Raw genomic sequence first — 19,283 nt, forward strand, 5'->3', positions numbered from 1 at the left:
CTCCCCCATACCAGGATGGTTCGACCCAACCTGGCATCACCTGTCAATCACTTGAAAACTCAAAGATGGAGTCGTGGTTGAAGCGTAGCAGTTATATTTTTAAATGGTTATATGCTCACTGTTTTTACTACATTAGTTTGAATCACTACATTTTAGTGATGAGAAATATTTGCAATAAACTTAGCCATGGATTATATAATTAACATTTAAAATGTTTGAAATTGTTGTTTTTTTTCTCAAATGTTTGACTTTTGTATGTGTTTATCAGTTCCAAAGTTTAATAAATCAGACACTGATGGCACAGCGCTCTGTTTCTAAGTCTTTTTTTTTTTCCCAACCAAAAATGCTTTGCCCTGGTTAGGGGGCACATGGCTGAAAAATATTTCACAGGAGGTACATCACTGAAAAAAAAGCTTGAGAACCACTGCTCTAATGAATCCATGTTGGTCAAATACAATTAGAGAATAACTACTAAACTGAAGTTGTGAGATATTTATTTTTTAAAAAGTATCAGTGTTGTATAGAACAGAAGAAGACAAACAAATGTGAAGACAAAGGAGAAGAATATTAACATAATTTGTGACACCACGGCCCTTCAGCTACCACTCAGTGCTCACGAAGCCCCACAGCTGGTCGCTTACGTCACTCCGACATCGCTGAGAGGTGTCGATGTTGATGGGCGTGGCCAGGTCTGCTCCGTAGTGGACTGGGAGGAGAAAGCAGATTTACAACCTGACGCCACATTATACAGACGCATGAGATTAAGCCAGAAAAAATAACAGAAAACAAAAGCATACCTCCTTTTAAGGTGTTGGGTTGTGTGTCATATTCCCACTTGATCTTGGTTATAAGGTAGTACATCTGAGCCACATATCTGTTGAGGGAAGATGAAAAAACTTAAACTTACATTTAACAATAGAGCCTGATAGATATATCGGTTGACTGATATTATCAGCCGGTATTGGCCTATCAAAGGAACCTCTTTATATGCCGTCCCATATGTGCCGCTAGAGGTGGGAATACTTGAGTCATGATATGATATTATTGAGATATTATTGTGATTTTAAGGATTTTATGATATGGTGAGTATTGAGATACAATATGTTGTGATTTAACTGTTTAACTGCATTTTGTGTCCACAAAATGAAATTCAATCAAGAATTGTTTTGTCACATAAGAGAATATTCTCAGTCTATTCATCTCACTTCAGTCTTTTTATTTCACCACAGTGAGAGTCAAACCCACAGACTGACCAACAAAGTATTCAGTCAAACTGAACTCAACTGTATGGACAACTGTAGCATTTTATCAAACTTTCCTCAACTTTAAGCTTCACTGCTCTGAATTGTTTTGAATGAAACATAAAAGCATAACTTTGCAGCGTTATATCAACAACTTCCCGACACAATATTCTGACACACATGCACACATGCCTATAGATTCTTTAGATCTTCTAGTTACTTATGATACCAGTATCTCTATTATATTCCTAAAAGTGAGCCTGCTATGGACTCAGAAGAAGAAAAAAAACGGCGAAAATACTGACTGCCTGCCGGAACACTTACTACTTGGCGGCCATGAATCGATATAATATCGCCATGCAAAATATTGCGATACTATGCTGTATCAATTCCCCCCCCACCACCTCTACTACCTATGAGCTGCAGTCAGCAGTAAGGACAGTGAGCAGCTCTAAGCTCCAGAGACTGTTTGATTCTATCTGATACTCACACTGCTGACGGGATGACCTCGGTGGTGTCTTCATCCACCTCGGTCTGAAGATTCTCAAGCTCGTGTTCGGTGTTTCTCAGACTCTCCAACTCGCTCTGCAGAAATCTGAAGGGGGGGTTAAGGATGTTAACCAAGAAAAAGCCAGACCGAATTCATAATGACGCTTAAAAGATTTAAAATGCTTGGCCTTTAAGGCATGACTATATCACAAATGAGATATGGTCCTATTAATTTTTCCTTCGAGGAGGCATGGTTTACGATCCTCCAGAGCCGTTTATTGGGCGCATCATAATCGTCTGTAGGTAGCTCTTAGCCAATCGTATCAGTTATACCAGGTGACGTATGTAGAGCGACAGAAATGGATGTTTACATAGCCAGACTAGCCCATGTCTACTTTGAGACTAAAATGCTCAATTCTGCTTCTGCAACGTTTTTCTGCAGCATGTTCTGGCTCTGGCTGCTCACAGTCTACCGGAGGTGTTGGTGTGTGTGTCTGTGTGTCTGTGAGAGAGTGTTGCTGCTGCTTTGCTTCTCCAGTTCTCGCTTTCTGCAGGATTATTTATTTTCACGCCTTATTCCCCCTCATGTCATTCAGCCACACACATCCACTGATTTTATGGGCAATAAACAAGCTGCTGCGGGTCTCTGGGGGCTCCGCTGTCCCCCGGCTCGTAGCGAGATCACTGGCGTTACAGCAGCGAGAGGTAGCGGGGCTAGTTGGTAGATTAGGCTTTGGCCAAATCCTGTTAGAAGCAAGGCTAAAACATCCTTTTTGTTGGTGATAAAGGAGTGTAAAGTCAAACGTTGTTCTTCTTTTAAAATAAACTTTGGCTCTAAACTATCTAGAACACTGTCTACAGCTAGATCCAAAGAGAGCTTCGCGTCTGCTGCAGCCATGTTGGATCCGTAAGAAAACTACGAGCTTCCGTCTGTAGTACGCGTCATCATCTTGCCGTCCCTCCCGTTCTGTGATTGGATACCTAGAACAGGGCTAAGAATCGGCCATGATACCATGCCGCCCGAAATGGAGCGCGGAAGGCAGCATGGGTATACCCAGGCTAACCTTTTTCTACAGCAGACATATAAAGGATACTGTAATTCAGAGTCAGTCATCTGGCTCTTGGCTGTGCACTTCCTCAGCTGTTCGTCCAGGATCTCCAGCTCCTTGTCCCTTTGCTTCTGCTGCTCCTCCATGTCCAGCAGCCTCTGACCTGCACCCTCCTCAGTCTGAGCAACATCTGAGGGTGAAATAAAACAGGGACAGAAAGATCATTGAAGACGAAGATCACAGAGACTGTGCTGAAGACACTATCCAGTACCCAACAACCTCATACATGTACACACAATACACAATATCGCATTACTTGCCTCTTAAGATCTGTGTCATGATCTTTTTTGTTTCTATATGTTGGTCAAAAAGAGCCAGATGTTCATCTTTCACTCGTCTCAGTAACGTCAGCTGGGCGCTGTTGATGATGGCCAAAACCGCCTCCCCCGTCCCCCCCAGTTCCTGGAGTTTATGATCTTGAGACATAGTGGTGACACCGACAGCTAGAAAGTACATAACAGACATTCATTCAACTAAAATAGTTTGTGTTTCTATGCAAGCATGTTAAGCTTAAGATCATTAAGAACAATAGACAAACTTCAGTGGTGGATGACATATTCAGATAATGTATAGGGCTTAACATTTGAGCTAAATTTGATCAAAATTGCAAAATGGACTAATGCAACATTCATTTACATTTTTTTATCCAAACTGTTTTGCATGATATTAATGTTTTAAATGCAACACTACAGTGTAACCATACAACATAACATCAATGACTGAATGAAGTGTTGACGTCTTGATTTGTTAGTTTGTACTGAAATAAGTAAAAATTAGCAACATTTTGGTTTAAATACATCAACCAGGGTCTCTGCTGGTTACACCAAGTCAAACTTAAGACTTTTAAGACTTATTGAAGACCATAATGAATACAATTTAAGACCCATTTCACATCCATACTGGCAAAAAAGTTCAAAACACATGAAGGAAAATCGGAATTACTTGCAAAGTATATGAATGTATTCACAGCCCTTTCACATTGGAATAAAAAAAAAAGCTTTACCTGACTAAAAACACCAGAAGCCTCTTTATTTGTGAACTAATGTTTGATTAAATTCTGACCGGGCTGCACAGGTACTTACAGGATCATCTCAATATATTAGAATATGATAATGAAAAGTCCATTTCAAGTAGTTGAAGTCAAACAGCCCCAACCAAGAATTGAGTCATATCCATAGATGACATACTTTTCAGAGGCCAACATTTCCATATTAAAGATACTTTTTTAAATGGGTCTTTTGTAATATTCAATTTTTTGGAGATAATCATTATAATTGGAAGAAATTAAATACATGAAAACATGAAATGTTTAATTCTGTGTGTAATGGATCTATATATTGTGTTATTTCCACTTTTTGAATTGAATTACTGACATAAATAAACTTTTCTATGATATTCTAATTTATTGAGATGCACCTGTAGTTCCGTTTTGTATTTATGTTATAGCGTCCTCAAAATCGAAACAATTAAAAGCGAGACTAAAGTTTATGCATTTGTTTTAAATTAAAGTAACTTTAATACATTTTAAGACCTTTCAACTCATATTTAAGACATTTTACGAAATTGTATGAATTTTATACACGTTAAGGCCTTGAATTAAGATAGATAGATAGATAGATAGATAGATAGATAGATAGATAGATAGATAGATAGATAGATAGATAGATAGATAGATAGATAGATAGATAGATAGATAACACACTGAAACCCTCGCTGTGTTTTGTTTACAACTGTAACGTTAGTTATACGTGTCTTGTATCCGTTAGCTACGATAGCTAAACTACGATAAAATAATACTGACACACGATTCAACTTACAAAGAATAGTGTCAACTCTAAAATGAAACTCGTCAGAATATTTTTATGGAAACAATGAGCTAGCTTTGTGTTAAAGTGAGGCTGTAAACATACCGTATAGCTTTCTTCTGTGATTCAAACTGAGACCAGAGCGCGCCTGTTCTTCCGCTTCTTCTTCTTTGGTCATTGGAGGATATCCACATACGTCACAGCACCAACAGCTCCCCCTGCTGTACAGGGGCCGGACTCACAAAAGTGTTCTTGAGATATAAAATAGGATTAAGGTCAAGACACATGAAACAGCAAATACATATTTATGTTTTTATGTAAGCAGTATTTTAAGCAGTAAGCCTCAAGATAGGGCTCATTTTAACAAGTTAATATACTGTTATGCTTAATTTAAAAATGTCCCATCACTTTAAATTAATCATGTTTTTCATGTTAAATTTGATATGAAAAGTAACTAAAGCTGTCAGCTAAATGTAGTCGAGCAAAAAGTACAATATTTGCCAAAAAATGTAGTGGAGTAGAAGTATAAAGTTACATAAAATGGAAATGCTCAAGTGCTCAAAATTGTACTAAGTACAGTACTTGAGTAAAAGTACTTAGTTACAATCCACCACTGATAACTGGTAGCAATATACCACTGTTTTTTTTAACAGTGTTTTTATTAATTATGTTCTTATTTTCAATAAGAACATACAAAACACATCGACATTTAACCTCGCTGCATAAACATACATACAAAATAAAAACGACATAAAGATAGATAAACATAATCTACTGTTGCTTGAGAAAGTCCATTAAGGGTGCCCACACCTCTTCAAATTATTGCACTTTACTGCTAATTACATAGGTTTAGCTTTTCTAATGTAACACACATTGCCATTTCTCTATTCCAAGATTGTGTAGAAGATACTTCATTCTCTCTCCAAGATAGTGCAACCACCCTCCTGGCCTGCAGGAGGCCAAAGTTGATCAGAGTCTTACACTTAGAATTAACAGAAAAGCAACGGTAATTAAATTAAATATATCCCTAAAATACAAAGTTTTGCTATGCAAGGTACCTGAATACCCGTGATTATACTTAGAGTGCGGACTACCCTTTTCCAAAAATCTACCAGTTTAGGACATTCCCAAACACAATGAATTGAAGTACCTTTCTCAGCCAAGCATTTCACACATGTATCTGGAATGTCAGGTGACCATTTCTTGAGTTTCTCAGGGGTTATGTATGTCCTCATTAACCACTTGCGCTGGAGCAATTCAATTTGAGTATTAATGGTTTGTGATTGAGCTTTCAAACAAGCTGACATCCACTTCGCTTCTTCAATATCTTCCTTAATATCTAAACTCCATGCCCTCCTTCTATCATGACTAGACTCCTCATCATGTGAAACAAGTGTTGTATATAGTGTAGAAAATTGTCGTTTCCCATTCATGTTTTAACACAATGCCCTCAAGGCAGGACAGTGGTGGCTTGTGTGTTACCTGGTGCTGCTTTGATGAGATCCTTACTGATTTTAGGTAGTTTTACCTACAGATGTTTCATTTGCTCAAACATAAAAAAAAAAAAAAAAATGCCATTCCTTTAAGTTTCATTGTAACTGACAACAGCCATTTTTATATTCTAAGTAATCGGTCCATGGATAAAGTATAGATATAAATCATGGCTAAAAACTTGTTTTAAACTGAATGCTAAATATTGCAGTAAAGGGCTGGCAGCATTGTGTTTTAAGTTGGTCTTTACCTCTTAGAAACATCTCTTCAGGTGCTTTTTCTTTTGCCATTTAATACATTTTCATTTAAATTGGACATACCACTGCTGCAGGAAGCAGCTAGTTCAATACAAATAGTTATTGGACAACGGTAAATAAATATGGTCTTTAATAATTTCCTTAAAGTCATTGGCACACTCAAATTTTAAAATGTTAGTACATCACAAACACATGTTCAACTTTTCAATGTGTTTATTCAGTCAATGTATTTATGTATAGATAGGGAAACTAAGCAGATCATAAGGAGGTCTACGTCTATACACGTACTCCTAGCTAGTCCACACATAATATATGTACTGTTCAGGTTTACTGCTTTCATCCATTATTTCATCTGCTTGGGGTCAAAGGACACACTGCAGCCAGCATGATGTGACTTCAATTTAATAGAACAGACAAGCATTGATCATCTTTTTGCTCACAGAACTTTCTCACATCAAATTTAACTGACTTTGTGAAATCCAAACAAAGCGTAGCAAGCGGTGCAGTCATGGAAAAAATTAGACCATTGTTTTCTTCAATTTCCTGTCAATGTTAAAGCCTGATACAACTAAAGGTATATTTGTTTGGAAAAATATAACAAAAATAGCTCATAAGAGTTTAATTTAAGAGCTGACATCGACATTTTCCATGGTTTTCTTGATAACCAAAATCATTAAAAAAAGTCTAGATATCAGCTCTTAAATTGAACTCTTATGAGCCATTTGTTATATTTGTCCAAACAAATATACTTTTAGTTGTATCAGGCTTCAAAATTAAGAAATTGAAGAAAATGGTCTAATCAATGTTTCCATGACTGTAGGTTTTATTAAATTTTACCAAACCCATTATCTAATTGTATAGTCAACTGCAAGTATAAAAATAAGGTAAACATTCTATTTGTAGCCACCATTTAGTTATCTTTTACATTTTTTTCAAATCTGAAGACAAGATTAAATAAATACTAATTTTTTAATTAATCTTATGTCTCATCAGCAAATCTAATCAGTTGTTTGATTCTGTGGATGAAGGAAGTCTTACGGTGGATTAGTCTTGTGCTTATATTTTTTAGCCGTTGCTACAATTTTACATTCTAAGAAACTTTTTATTTTTTCCTTTAACCTACTATCCAGACATGTATACCATGTAGCAAGGTTAGTGCAGCTCTCAAGGCTGTGTAGTCTCTACTGATTCCTCTCAAGAAAATGATTGTTGAGCTTTGTAAACTCTTTTTTTTAGGTCAAAACAAAGAACAAGTGAATCCATTGCACAATGCATTTGATTCTTGGACCATAAAAATCAGTGACTGTCCTGTAGTCAGTTTTATTTCTGCAGAGGCATCTCACTCCTTGTTTTTCTGCTTCTCTTTCTTCTCCTGAGCTTTCCGTTTCTGTCTGCCGAGCTGTCTGAAGAACAGTCTCTTGGGGTTCAGACCGTAGGCCTTCAGTCTCTGTCTGCTGAATTCACGGCCGCCTATTCTCACCCCCTGGCTCCCTGATTTGAGGCGTCCACCACCGGAGGGCGTGTGCTTCTTCTTGGACCATTTCGGTCTCTCAGTCCTGTTTTCAGCTTTATCTGCCGTTTCCACGGCAGTAACCTCTGCCTGGGGCTCCTCTTCCCGTTTCTGCTTTTTCTTGGGTATCAGAACCTCGTCCTCCTCTTCTGCCTCGTCGGCTGCCTCTCGGAGAGCTTGAGCCACTGTCTCGTCTGCAGAGTCCATGATGGAGGGCTCCTCAGGGCCCTCTGCTGCCCCGCCTCGCTTCTCAGCTTCCTTCAGACGATCACGGCGATTCTTCCCCACTTTGGTCTTAGCCTCGGCCAGCTCTTTGTCTCCCCTGTAGATTACAGTAATTACCGTTACATATTGCTCAAGGATGGTGGATTTATTGATCAGCATTTGTATTGTTTTCTACTCACTCAGAATACACAGAGTTCAGGACTTCTCTTTTCTTCTTTTCATTCTGAGCCTTGATTTTATAGTTCTTAAAATCACTCATCTCTTCCTTGTCAGACCTGAGAGAAAAGAAGAAAAAGATCTTAGTGTAGGAAATGACCCGACAAAACAGGTGTGGCGCTTAAACGTCAGGGACAAAGTACCTGAACATGCACGTCTTCTTCAGAGAGCACCACTGGTTCAGCTCCTTATCATTTGCAGTTAAAATCTGAGGGAAGAAACAGTAATTAGTTCAAACTCTTGGAACACATTTGTTACATTGTTTACACCTGCTGCTGTGTGGTCTGCTCAGAGAGAAGATTAAGTTGAGATCATTCTCTGGTCAGAGCTCTCCCCGAAGGAACAGCAATACCAGATCAGTCACAAGGCTCATCACTGCAGCATTATAAACCACCATCCAGTCAGCATACATCACATCCATGGTTCTATCTGGAGTAGGCCTGGGCCACTATATGATCACGGTTAGCGATACATTTCAGGTCGATTAAGGTGATCATATTTAGTCGATCAAAGATGTCGGAAATGTGCGTAACAGCCAATCAGAGTCGACCTTTTACTGTTTCACTACCGTTTGTAAATTGCCTGAAAAGTAAACAGACCGAACATGGAGCTAAACGCGGAACTGAGGGAAGTGGAATAGAAGTCAGCCATGACTGACCAATAAACCAGGAGGAACAGGTGAATGTTGGGAAAGACGAAGGAAATTATAACCTATCCGCCGCTGTATCTAGAGAAAACTAACATTCACAGCACGGCAATTCACACACAGGTATGGTGCATTCAATAACGTCTGAGCGGCTATGGTGCGTTCAAGAGTGTTGGACATATGAAAACTTTCAGAGAAACAAGTTATTACTGAATGAAACTTAATTCAATAAACAAGTTAAAACATTAACAGTGCGGGCTTTCTAACAACAAATCCGTTCAATCATTTGAATAAGTACCAGCCAAGTGATTTTGCAGAAAGCATGAAAATGTGAGCAGAGTCTGCACAGCCTGCCAAAGCTGCCAGCACATGTAGCATTAGCCGTTTAGCGCTGAGGCACCAGACCATAGCAGCTTCAATCGTGTCATCTTTTGCACCGTACAAGCAACACTCCTAGGGGAGAAATTATGCTCACAATGTTTATTTTGGGCCTTCCATACCTGCAAAACTCAGGACTGTAAAGTAGTTCCCTGTGTTATTTTATAGTTTTCTACATCCGTTTATATGTTCTATGTGCATCTTATTTAATTTGCTTTACTTAGTATGTTAAATTAAATATTGAACTAATCTCCAGTTTCAGTTTTCAGTACAGATGCTTTGAAACTGGCAGTTTAAAAACATTTAAAAAAATATAATAGAGATCGAATGATATGAAAAAATGTATCGTGATCATTTTTTTGCCACATTGCCCAGCCCTAATGTGGAGTTTAAGGTGGTGCTGCTCTCACCTCGTCAGTGGACAGGCCGAAGTCGTTGGCCAGCACCTGTCTGTAGCGGAACCTGCACGGGAGGTCGTCTATGATGTCCTCGTAGTCCAGCTTATAGTACTCGTCCAAGTACTGCTCGAAGCTCTTCTCCTCTGAAACACACAGCCTGCAGTTAGATAACTGTCTGATGTTACATTACACTGGCAGGAGGTTCACTGACACTCACTTGGGTCAAATACAGGCTTGTTTTTGGTGATGACTTCTGCAAAGTGAGACTTTTTCTTCTTTTTGCCCATTTGTGGCAGGTCCTCTTTCTTCATCTTCTTCCTCTCCTTTTTCATCTTTTTCTTAGAAGTAGTCGGCTGGTTGGGGTCGTAGTCGGCGTCCATCTGTTTCAACAGGAAAACATTGTGACTACGGTCCAGCAGAACCCAGATGACCAGCCGACAACGTTTGATGAACAGACAACTACTTACAACAAAGTTCTCATCGTCACAGTGGGGCTCGGAGGCGTCATACTCCTGTCCATCCCACTCTCCTTCCTCTTGCTCCTCACCTGTCCACGTGTCCCAATTCCAGCGTTCTGTTGCATTAAGACACGGGTTACAATTTCAGGTTGTGTACACATGTAATGACCTGAACTAACCTTTACAAGTTCTTAATCACACCATGCAAAGTACCACTAGGAAATGAAACAATAGATTCTCATTTTACATAAATATGCAAATTGTGTGAACCTTCTCTGCCCTCATGCTTCTTTTAACTTCATGAATAAACTTTTAGTTTTAAGTGACTTAAGGTGAAGTACAGGTGCATCTCAATACATTAGATATCATTGAAAAGTCAATTTCCAGTAGTTCAAGTCAAATAGCCCAAACCAAGTACTGAGTCATATAGATGGACACACTTTTCAGATGCCAACATTTACATATTAAACACTTTAAAATTGGTCTTTCATAACAAGGTTACAGTCTTGGTTAGTTAGTTATAATGAGTTGGGGTTTTTGGAAAATGTTTAGTTTGTGTTAGTTAAATGTTGCCTTTATTTCCTTTGTCTGATCCATGTCAGCCCAATAAGTTTATTAAGTCATAAAACCAGATAGATGAAATACATTTCAAAAACCAAAAAGGTTTATGTATGAAAAAAAGCTGACAAAGACAAAAGTTAAGTACATTTTCACTATAATTTATATTTTAGTTAGTTTGTTAGTTTTGCAACCACAAAATACAGTTTCAGTTGGTTATCGTTTTTTTAAACACTTATTTCAGACACTGAATTTTAAATGATTCAATCACCAATGACAGCTGGGATCGGCTCCAGCCCCCGCGACCCGATTGCGGATAAGTGGTTAATGGTAATGAATGAATGAATTAAATGTTTCATTCTGTGTGCAACTGATATGTATAATGTGTTATTTCCACTTTTTGTATTGAATTACCGACAAATAAACTTTTCTGATATTCTAATTTATTGAGATGCACCTGTAAATACAACTGCATGCAAATCAAACATTTGGGTTCAACACTGTTGCATCAGCTAACAAGAAGAAAGGAAACTTACCTTCAAATTCTCCATCATCATCAAACTGAGGCTTCTCCTCTTCTTCTCCTCCGTAGTATTCATCTCCAAAGAACTTCTGCAGGAAGGAGAAAAAACAATGCAAACATCACTCAAGTGCTTAAAAGAAGTTACAAAAGAGTCTTCTCTCCTGGTTAAAGATGGAGATGATGGTGGTGGATGTGCTGACTGGTTTAAACCCTCTTAAATGTGAGGACACTCCACACTGACAGTAATTAGCCAAACACAGCACAGCTGTGTGAGCAGGGGAGAGCTCAGGTGTTACTAATAACACCAACGATGGCTCCAGTGTTCTAGTGAGAGCGAGACAAGGAAACATGGAATCAATATCTAAACAGAATTCAGCTGTCTTCAACTATTTCTTTAACTACTCTGACAAGTCAAAATGCCTTCCATGAAAAAGCCCTAGTGTTGAATCTAATGACTTTAATTATAAGAGCAATGCTCTGGTGGAAGGTGATGCCTCAACTGTCTTAATTACCTGACGGGAAAGTTCCAGGTGAGTCTAATTAATTAAACACAGCACACCTGTTCAAGCTGGGAAAAGACAGCTTAGTTGAACTTGTAGCCGTTAGATTTTTTTTAACAGTGAAGAGTAGCAACAGGATGGTATTTTCAAAGGGAATCTATATTAAAAAAGTGCAAAAGCAGAAGCAGCTTCCATCATCACTGGCAGCACATGAGGATTTGACAGAGCTCTCTCACTTCGGGATATTGCTAAGCCACCCCCCCTTAGTTACTGTTGTTATGCCATCAGATTTTTTTTCTCATATTTGATTTTTTTTATAACATGACATGAAATCAGATTTTTTCCAATCAGATTTGGGCCAAGAGACATCACAATCACTAAGCTTGTATCTGTTTTACTGAAGCTGAATACACACCACTTAAACATGGATGGAAAGTAGGGGTGTGCCATATCGTATCGTTCATGATTATACCAGTATATTTTTATTATGGGTAAAAAAAATGTATATCATGATATTGGCAACATTCCCTACTTCTTGACGTAGTGGCGTAAGGGTTTCCATTAATGACCTAGACTGTGACGACCCGCTATAGTATCAAGTGCTGCTCTAACGTCACATTTCAAGCTAATGAAAGTATATCTACACTATTCATAATATCAAGTTATTTTCCGTTGTGTCTCTGCTCAGCAGTGTCTGTCACCCGTCAGTCAGTAAAAATACCCGACCCATCTCTCTGTCGTCCTCCGAGACATGCGTGCGCACTCACACACACACACGCGCTGAATATACCGAGCTGCCCTCCCACCGCACTTCAAAACAAGCACCTACCTGTCTGTAATGTATCAGTCCCGTCCCCAAGCTCTCTCTGTGTGCGTGTGCGCGAGCCGAACTAAATCCTGTCAACCTTTCCCGTCAGAGGTTCAAATGGTCCAAACACACTGCTGCATTATGCTGTTCTTTAGCCACGAGCTAACATTAGCTAACAATAAAATTTGTTTTAATCACAAAAATAAATAATAAAATAAAAATAAGAGCACAGAACCCGCCACAGACAATAAGACTGTCAAAATAAGATGCGTTAAATAAAACATAGAAGAAACTTTATTCTCCTTTACAATAATTCATTTAAATAGGCAATGATGAAGATGAGTGTATATGATGGAATAGTGGCATTAGAATGTGTGAGAAGCACCAAATTTGGGCTTTTATGAAAAAAAATTCACCAGGGGAATGCCCCCGGACCCCCTAGCCAGCTATTTTTCAACACCGTCTAGCTACTCCATGTCCTAGTGGAAAGCCCTGTTGACTGTGAAAAATGTTATGTGAGGTGTTTGCTCACATTTAGCTCTCAAAGTGGACGAGACAGATCACATTGTACTATAAAATGTACAAAATTTTCTACCAGGGGGGCCCTTGGACCCCCTAGATGGTTATTTTTTTAATTATTTGCTAATTCTCTTTTTTTTGTATTTGGCAACTGTTGAGATTTGCAATTTACACTACATTTAGATTTATGATTGATTTTTAATTTTGTTGTACATTTTTTTATTTATTTATACAGACTAAAAAATAATTTTCTATCTATTTTTCTGTATTTTTTTTTAAAATATTGTCAAGCATATCGTTATCGTAAAAAACAACAACTCTGAAATATCGTGATAATCTTTTAGGGCCATATCGCCCACCCCTAGTTGAAAGCTAAAACAGACCTGCTGTAGCTTGTTCTGATTGCTGAGCCATGACTGGACAGTCCCTGTAGGGTAGATGGTTTTGTGTTTACACTTACCTGCATGAGCTGGTCGTGCTGCCCTGGGTCAAACTCTCCCTCCAGGTCGGCCTGACTGAAGGCCAGCTGCTCGTTGCCAGTCAGCTCCTGGAGCCTCTTCAGCTTCTCCATGATCTCGTTTCGCTTCAGGTTCTTCAGCTGCTTCAGCTGCTCGCGCTTCTGCTCTTTCTCCTGGAAACAGTTGTTGGGACAGGGAGCAAAGGAAACACAGGAAGAGGTGGTTTATATTAGCTGATGGATGAAGATATATTATGATTTAACACAGTAAAAGCAAAGAGAGACTTGATGTGTTTTTAACACGATGCACACCTTGTCCTTTCTGTCTTTCACTTCCTCCCTCTTGCGTTTCCTGCGGTCGTCTTTGGAGCGTACGGAGGTGGCGATGTTGCGGGGGTACGTCTTTAAGCGCTCGCCGTCAGGCTCTTCGAAGCGGAAGTTGTAGCTTCTCTCAAAGTCGTCCTGTCGCTCCAAGAAAGACTCCCCTTCCTCTTCGGAGTCCTCCACATCGTCCCGGACCACCTCGTCGTAGGTCGGGATCCTTCAAACATCAGGACAGTTTGCACATGAATGCTTTGCGTTTCCTTCACAACCCAGCTCACGAGGAAAACTAGCAACATACCGATCATTGTCGTCGTCTTCTTCGTCGAGGTAACCCTTGTTGAGGACGTAGTCTCTCAGGAAACGCTCCCCGTCTTCCAGCCCCGGGTCATTCCAGTAGTCCCTTAAGTATTTCTAGGACAACACAAAGCAGTCTTATGAGCAAGCAAAGATTTTTTTCCCCACCAAAATTAATTTCCCACTAGGGATGTCACGATTACCCGTTTTCATGATTAATCGCGCTATTAAACGTTGCGATTAGTTAATCGTTTCGTTAAAAATATCGGGATATATATCGTATATCGATATTCAGCCTGAATATATCAGGATAAGACTTTTGGTCCATATCGCCCAGCCCTAGAATTGTCCAAATAGCATAAATATTGCCGTAAAAATATATATTAATAAAATGAAAATATATTACCATGTTAAATAACGCTGCTGGTAACCACTGGTTTTTCAACATTGTGTTAGAATTAAAAAAATATATATACATATATATACACACACACACTAGGGTTGCGCATCTCTCTGTGATAAACGATTCGATTTGCATCTAGATACACAGGTTACGATACGATATATATATATATATATATATATATAATATTTATTTATTTTTTGTTGTAGCTCACAATTTTATATTTTATTTATCTTCTGATTCGCCATGGAGTTAAAAATCTGTTTTATTGTTGGTCTGAACAACAAAAAGACCACAAACATCTTTCTACATTTATAATAATGTAAAGAAAAATCGCTCTAGAAGCTTTTTTCCCTTTCATTTATTATGAATATATACAACATATTTATATCAGTGTGACGATACATATTGTCATTATTATTCCAGACCCAATTCTAAACTTATTATGTCATCATGCCAAGCTAAAAGTTTGCCATTACACTCCAAATACATCTGACACACACTCACCATGTCCTTCACCTCCTCCGGGCCCTCGATGTCAGCCTGGCCCTTCAGCCACTCCACATAGTCGGCCTCTTCTTTATCCTACAGACACAGACAGGAGGAGAGACGTTCATCCGATGCTTTCATTTGTCTCTATTTCACAACGTGAGGTAACTGGTGACAGCCTCTGACCTTCTCCTCCTGTGTTTTGATCCTCCTGGTCAGCAGCTGGGACTGTCCTTCTCGCTCACTGCCCTTGTTGTCCTCATCACCATCATCCTCATCATCACCATCATCATCATCGCTGTCCTGGATGAACTTACGGAAGCTGAGGAGAGATTTTCGTTTCCATAAATAGTCTGTTGTAGAGTTAAACTGTCAGACATTATCACTTTGTTTGAGTCTCACCTTTCCCTCAGCTCCTTCTGCTCCTGGATGTAGCTCGGAGAGGCAGCTCTCTTTAAAATAAAAACGATGACCATTAATAAAAGATTAGTCACTAGTAGCAGTATCTCCATTTCCTGATGAAGCAAACAGCGTCTACCTCTTCTATCCTCCTGGCAGCCTCCTCGTCTTCGCTGTCGTCGTCATCCTCATATTTGCTGTAAAGTTCAAACAAGAAGATCAGTCATTAAAGTACAAGAATAAAAACTGTGGTAAAATTAAAAACATGGAAAAAAGCATTAGAAACAGCAAATAATATTGGTGAAACAGTTATCAAGCTTGCACATGCAGGGCTCCCACAGCTTAATGCCGGGCTTACACCAAAAGATGTCCCCAGTCCCAGACTAAATGCTGAAAGTCTTTAGTAAATCTAGGCATTTTACTGGAGTCACGGCGCTCCCGTCATCTCCATGGTTAAGTTTAAGGTAGTAATGTGCTCTGTTTCATATCAGTTTTTTCCTAGTCTTGGGTTTGGATCATATCAAACCTGTTTGATATTATCTCAAGTCTCAGTGATGTAACACAATCACCAACCAATAGATGAGCGGGGCAAAGGTCCAGACCGGCCAGTAAAACCACTTCCACAGGAAAAAGGAATATCACAATAATGATAGTAAGCTCAGTCCTAAATAAAAATATAGTGATGTCATATATTTCGATTTTTGGGGGCGCTGTTTCTTAATAAAGAGAACAGTAAGGAGACCCAGTTAAAATGTATAAATAAATGTCTATACATAAATAAGTAATACATAATTGATGATTAATGTATGATTAACTAAATGAAAGTTGATAGAACTGATAAATGTAATCATTCAATTAAACACATTATAATTAAATAGGACATAAATGCATATCATGAATTCATTTCTAAATGTTCATTTCCTTCATTCTTCCTTATATCTATTTTTACTGTAAAATAGTCAATGTTTCATGTGATAAACACAGTGTTGTTGTTTTTTTTTCCAACACAAACCACTGCACACACTAGAGAAACTGGAGCCAAAAGCTGCTTATTACTTATAAATAGGTTGTACGTAAACACAAGCAGTGTTAATAATTAAAAGTACATACAATTAAAAACAGCCACATTCTGATCCAATCTAACTGTAGCTCTTCGGACAACATCTTGTACTAACAAGCATGTCAACAGCATGTATTGTGCAAAATTTGACACTGTGATAAAAACTAAATGTATTGTGACAGACCCAAAAGCATCACACTTTCAAAAGTCCCCCCTGTAGCTGCGTGGCTGTTAGTCAAAAAAAAATTTCAAAAGGAAAAATATAATTTCCGAATTTTTTTTCCCCACAACTATTCTAACTCTGCCCAAACATCCTGGCATTGTCTAACAAAGACACATCTGGAGCTCTCCTACAGATCACCCAGAGGTCGAAGTCATTCCCTGAGAGAAGTGCTTCCTCCTGTTGGTGGGACCAAAAATGCAATCCTCTACAGAATTTGGACTTACACGCAAACCAAATTATATTGGCCAGTTACCTATGACATGGACATCAGCTGTTCAAGTCTTGTTCGAAGGTTGTGATACATTCTAGTTGTATGCCAAAGTCAAGGAAGGATTCTCAAACGGCTCAATCTGAAGGATACTATGTCATCGACATCCTCTGTGCGCCCCGAGTACCCATAATGCCTTGCGCACACACCAGACATTGGTTATCTGCCTTCTTACTCTTAATTATTCAAATAGAACACATCAATCTGAGAAATCAGCTCACTCACCCCTCCTTCTCCAGTATGACTTTACGTTCATAGTCCTTCAGATACATGGGCTTCACTGCTTTCTTTGAGGTTGAAGGCTTCTCATCACTGGTGGACGCCTCTGAAGGATAAAGTAAAAATTTTATTTAAAAAAAAAAAGGTGTCCTGATGACCGTGAAAGCAAAACCAGTGATAAATACAGGTGCATCTCAATTAATTAGAATATTATGGAAAAGTTTATTTATGTCAGTAATTCAATTCAAAAAGGTGAAATAACACATTATATAGATTCATTACACACAGAATGAAACATTGCATGTCTTAATTTATTTAATTTCTTCTAAATATAATGATTATGGCTTACATTTAATGAAGACCTAAAAGTCAGTGTCTCCAAAAAAATAAATAAATATAAATATTACAAAAGACCAATTTAAACTAGAGTTGTTCCGATTCCGATACCAGTATCGGAAATTGCTCTGATACTGCCGGCATCGGTATCGGCGAGTACTGGAGTCCAGGCACTGATCCGATACCACGTCATTTATTATTTATTTATTGTTATTTAGAGGGATGAGGAGGAATTGATTACGTAACACAGACACACGTGTGTCAGCAGGTTGATGCGAGGCTTGGAGCTAAGCTATCATGTCGGCAATTTCACACTGGAATCTCCCACCAGTAAGACTGCGACATGTAACGTGTGCAAAGATAAAATCTCACCCTAAAGAGCACAACAAATTTTCTAAAACAAAAGGGAAAAAGAAGGACGAGCCACAGCAAACTCTGGAAGCTGTCTTCCAGCAACAAGAAAAATTCCCCAGAGAGCGTAAAAGCAACCAAGATAACAGACTAAATCCTGGAATTGATGATCCTGGATGACCAACCCGTCTGTTGTCAAAAATGTGGGATTTCGCCATTTCATGACCACAATAACCACAATGAGAATCATATCACAGTCATGCAGGTGTAGTATGATATTTTTTTATAACATACTGGTATCAGATCGGTACTCTGTATCGGCCAATACCCACAACACAATTATCGGTATCGGAAGGGAAAAAATAGTTGAAACAACATTAAAGTATGTTTAATATGGAAATATTGGCCTCTGGAAAGTATGTCCATCTATATGACTCAATACTAGGTTGGGTCTGTTTGACTTGAACTAGTGGAAATTGACTTTTCCATCATATTCTAATGTATTGAGATGAACCTGTACATAGCAAACAACAATCACCTTCTGAGTAGAACTTTGCATCTGTCTGGTAGATCTTGGGGTCTTTCTTCTTCAGCAGGGACAATGTTCTGTAAAAATCCCTCTCAACTGCAGGGTCCAGCTCCTGGGAGGCCAAATAAAAGTCAGCCAACATACTAAACACAACAGCAGGTTGATGAAGCATCGCTACCTGTTGCTCCACAATGTGAAATGAGAAAAACAAGAGATGCTAACCACTTCACTGTCATCGGAGCTGGACTCAGACGACTCAGAGTCACTGCCATCTGCTCGGTCTCCGTATCGGTCCTTCACTGCACAGCATACACACAGAACACACACATATTATACACATAAACAGCACAGTGGCGTGGAAAACAACTTAAAGCTAGCCACACTTCCCCACGTTGGCTTGTTAGCTTTATAGTTTAGCATGGTTAGCTAACAGTGACACACTCACGTCTCTGCAGCTCCTCTTTCTCTCGGTATCTGTCATATTTCTGCGCGAACGTGGAGTTGATTTTCAACTCCGATTTGCCTGCCATGATTTTAATGAAGGAGATCGTTTTAAAACTAAACACTAGCAAAAGGAAGTCATCCCAGCTGCTGCATGCGCATGTGGAGAGCTGACCCACGTGGTTTCCGGTGCAAACAGGTCAACGATGACGTAGACTGTCCTCCAGGGGGCGCACTAATACTGAGTTCACCAATTAAGATTGACACTCACCTCACCCCTTAATTCCCTTGTATGCTCTTAGAAACAATAAAAACATAATAATAATAATGATAATAATAATAATAATAATAATAATAAT

General features: G+C 38.8%; 2 protein-coding genes and 1 non-coding gene across 3 annotated transcripts; all 3 read right to left on the minus strand.

Moving 5' to 3' along the window:
* Positions 1-477: 477 nt before the first annotated feature.
* Positions 478-4,805, minus strand: spc24 (SPC24 component of NDC80 kinetochore complex). Its single transcript, XM_059348617.1, has 6 exons — positions 4,750-4,805; positions 3,100-3,282; positions 2,825-2,969; positions 1,732-1,836; positions 798-874; positions 478-706 (listed from the first exon to the last, which is right to left on the minus strand). Exons 2-6 carry the CDS (start codon positions 3,263-3,265, stop codon positions 600-602), a joined length of 600 nt encoding a protein of 199 aa, XP_059204600.1. The 5' UTR covers positions 3,266-3,282; positions 4,750-4,805; the 3' UTR covers positions 478-599.
* Positions 4,806-6,505: 1,700 nt separating this feature from the next.
* On the minus strand, positions 6,506-19,070 carry kri1 (KRI1 homolog). The gene is made up of 18 exons (XM_059348836.1): positions 18,929-19,070; positions 18,706-18,782; positions 18,493-18,595; positions 17,274-17,373; positions 15,637-15,694; positions 15,501-15,550; positions 15,285-15,420; positions 15,117-15,194; positions 14,211-14,323; positions 13,901-14,129; positions 13,592-13,762; positions 11,318-11,393; positions 10,233-10,339; positions 9,983-10,145; positions 9,778-9,908; positions 8,487-8,551; positions 8,307-8,402; positions 6,506-8,224 (listed from the first exon to the last, which is right to left on the minus strand). Exons 1-18 carry the CDS (start codon positions 19,011-19,013, stop codon positions 7,732-7,734), a joined length of 2,331 nt encoding a protein of 776 aa, XP_059204819.1. The 5' UTR covers positions 19,014-19,070; the 3' UTR covers positions 6,506-7,731.
* Positions 8,628-8,724, minus strand: LOC131984198 (Z30 small nucleolar RNA). The gene has a single exon (XR_009395543.1). It is a non-coding gene; the product is annotated as a Z30 small nucleolar RNA (small nucleolar RNA).
* Positions 19,071-19,283: the final 213 nt, after the last annotated feature.

Source organism: Centropristis striata, chromosome 13, assembly GCF_030273125.1.
Source record: "Centropristis striata isolate RG_2023a ecotype Rhode Island chromosome 13, C.striata_1.0, whole genome shotgun sequence".
Taxonomy (NCBI): domain Eukaryota; kingdom Metazoa; phylum Chordata; class Actinopteri; order Perciformes; family Serranidae; genus Centropristis; species Centropristis striata.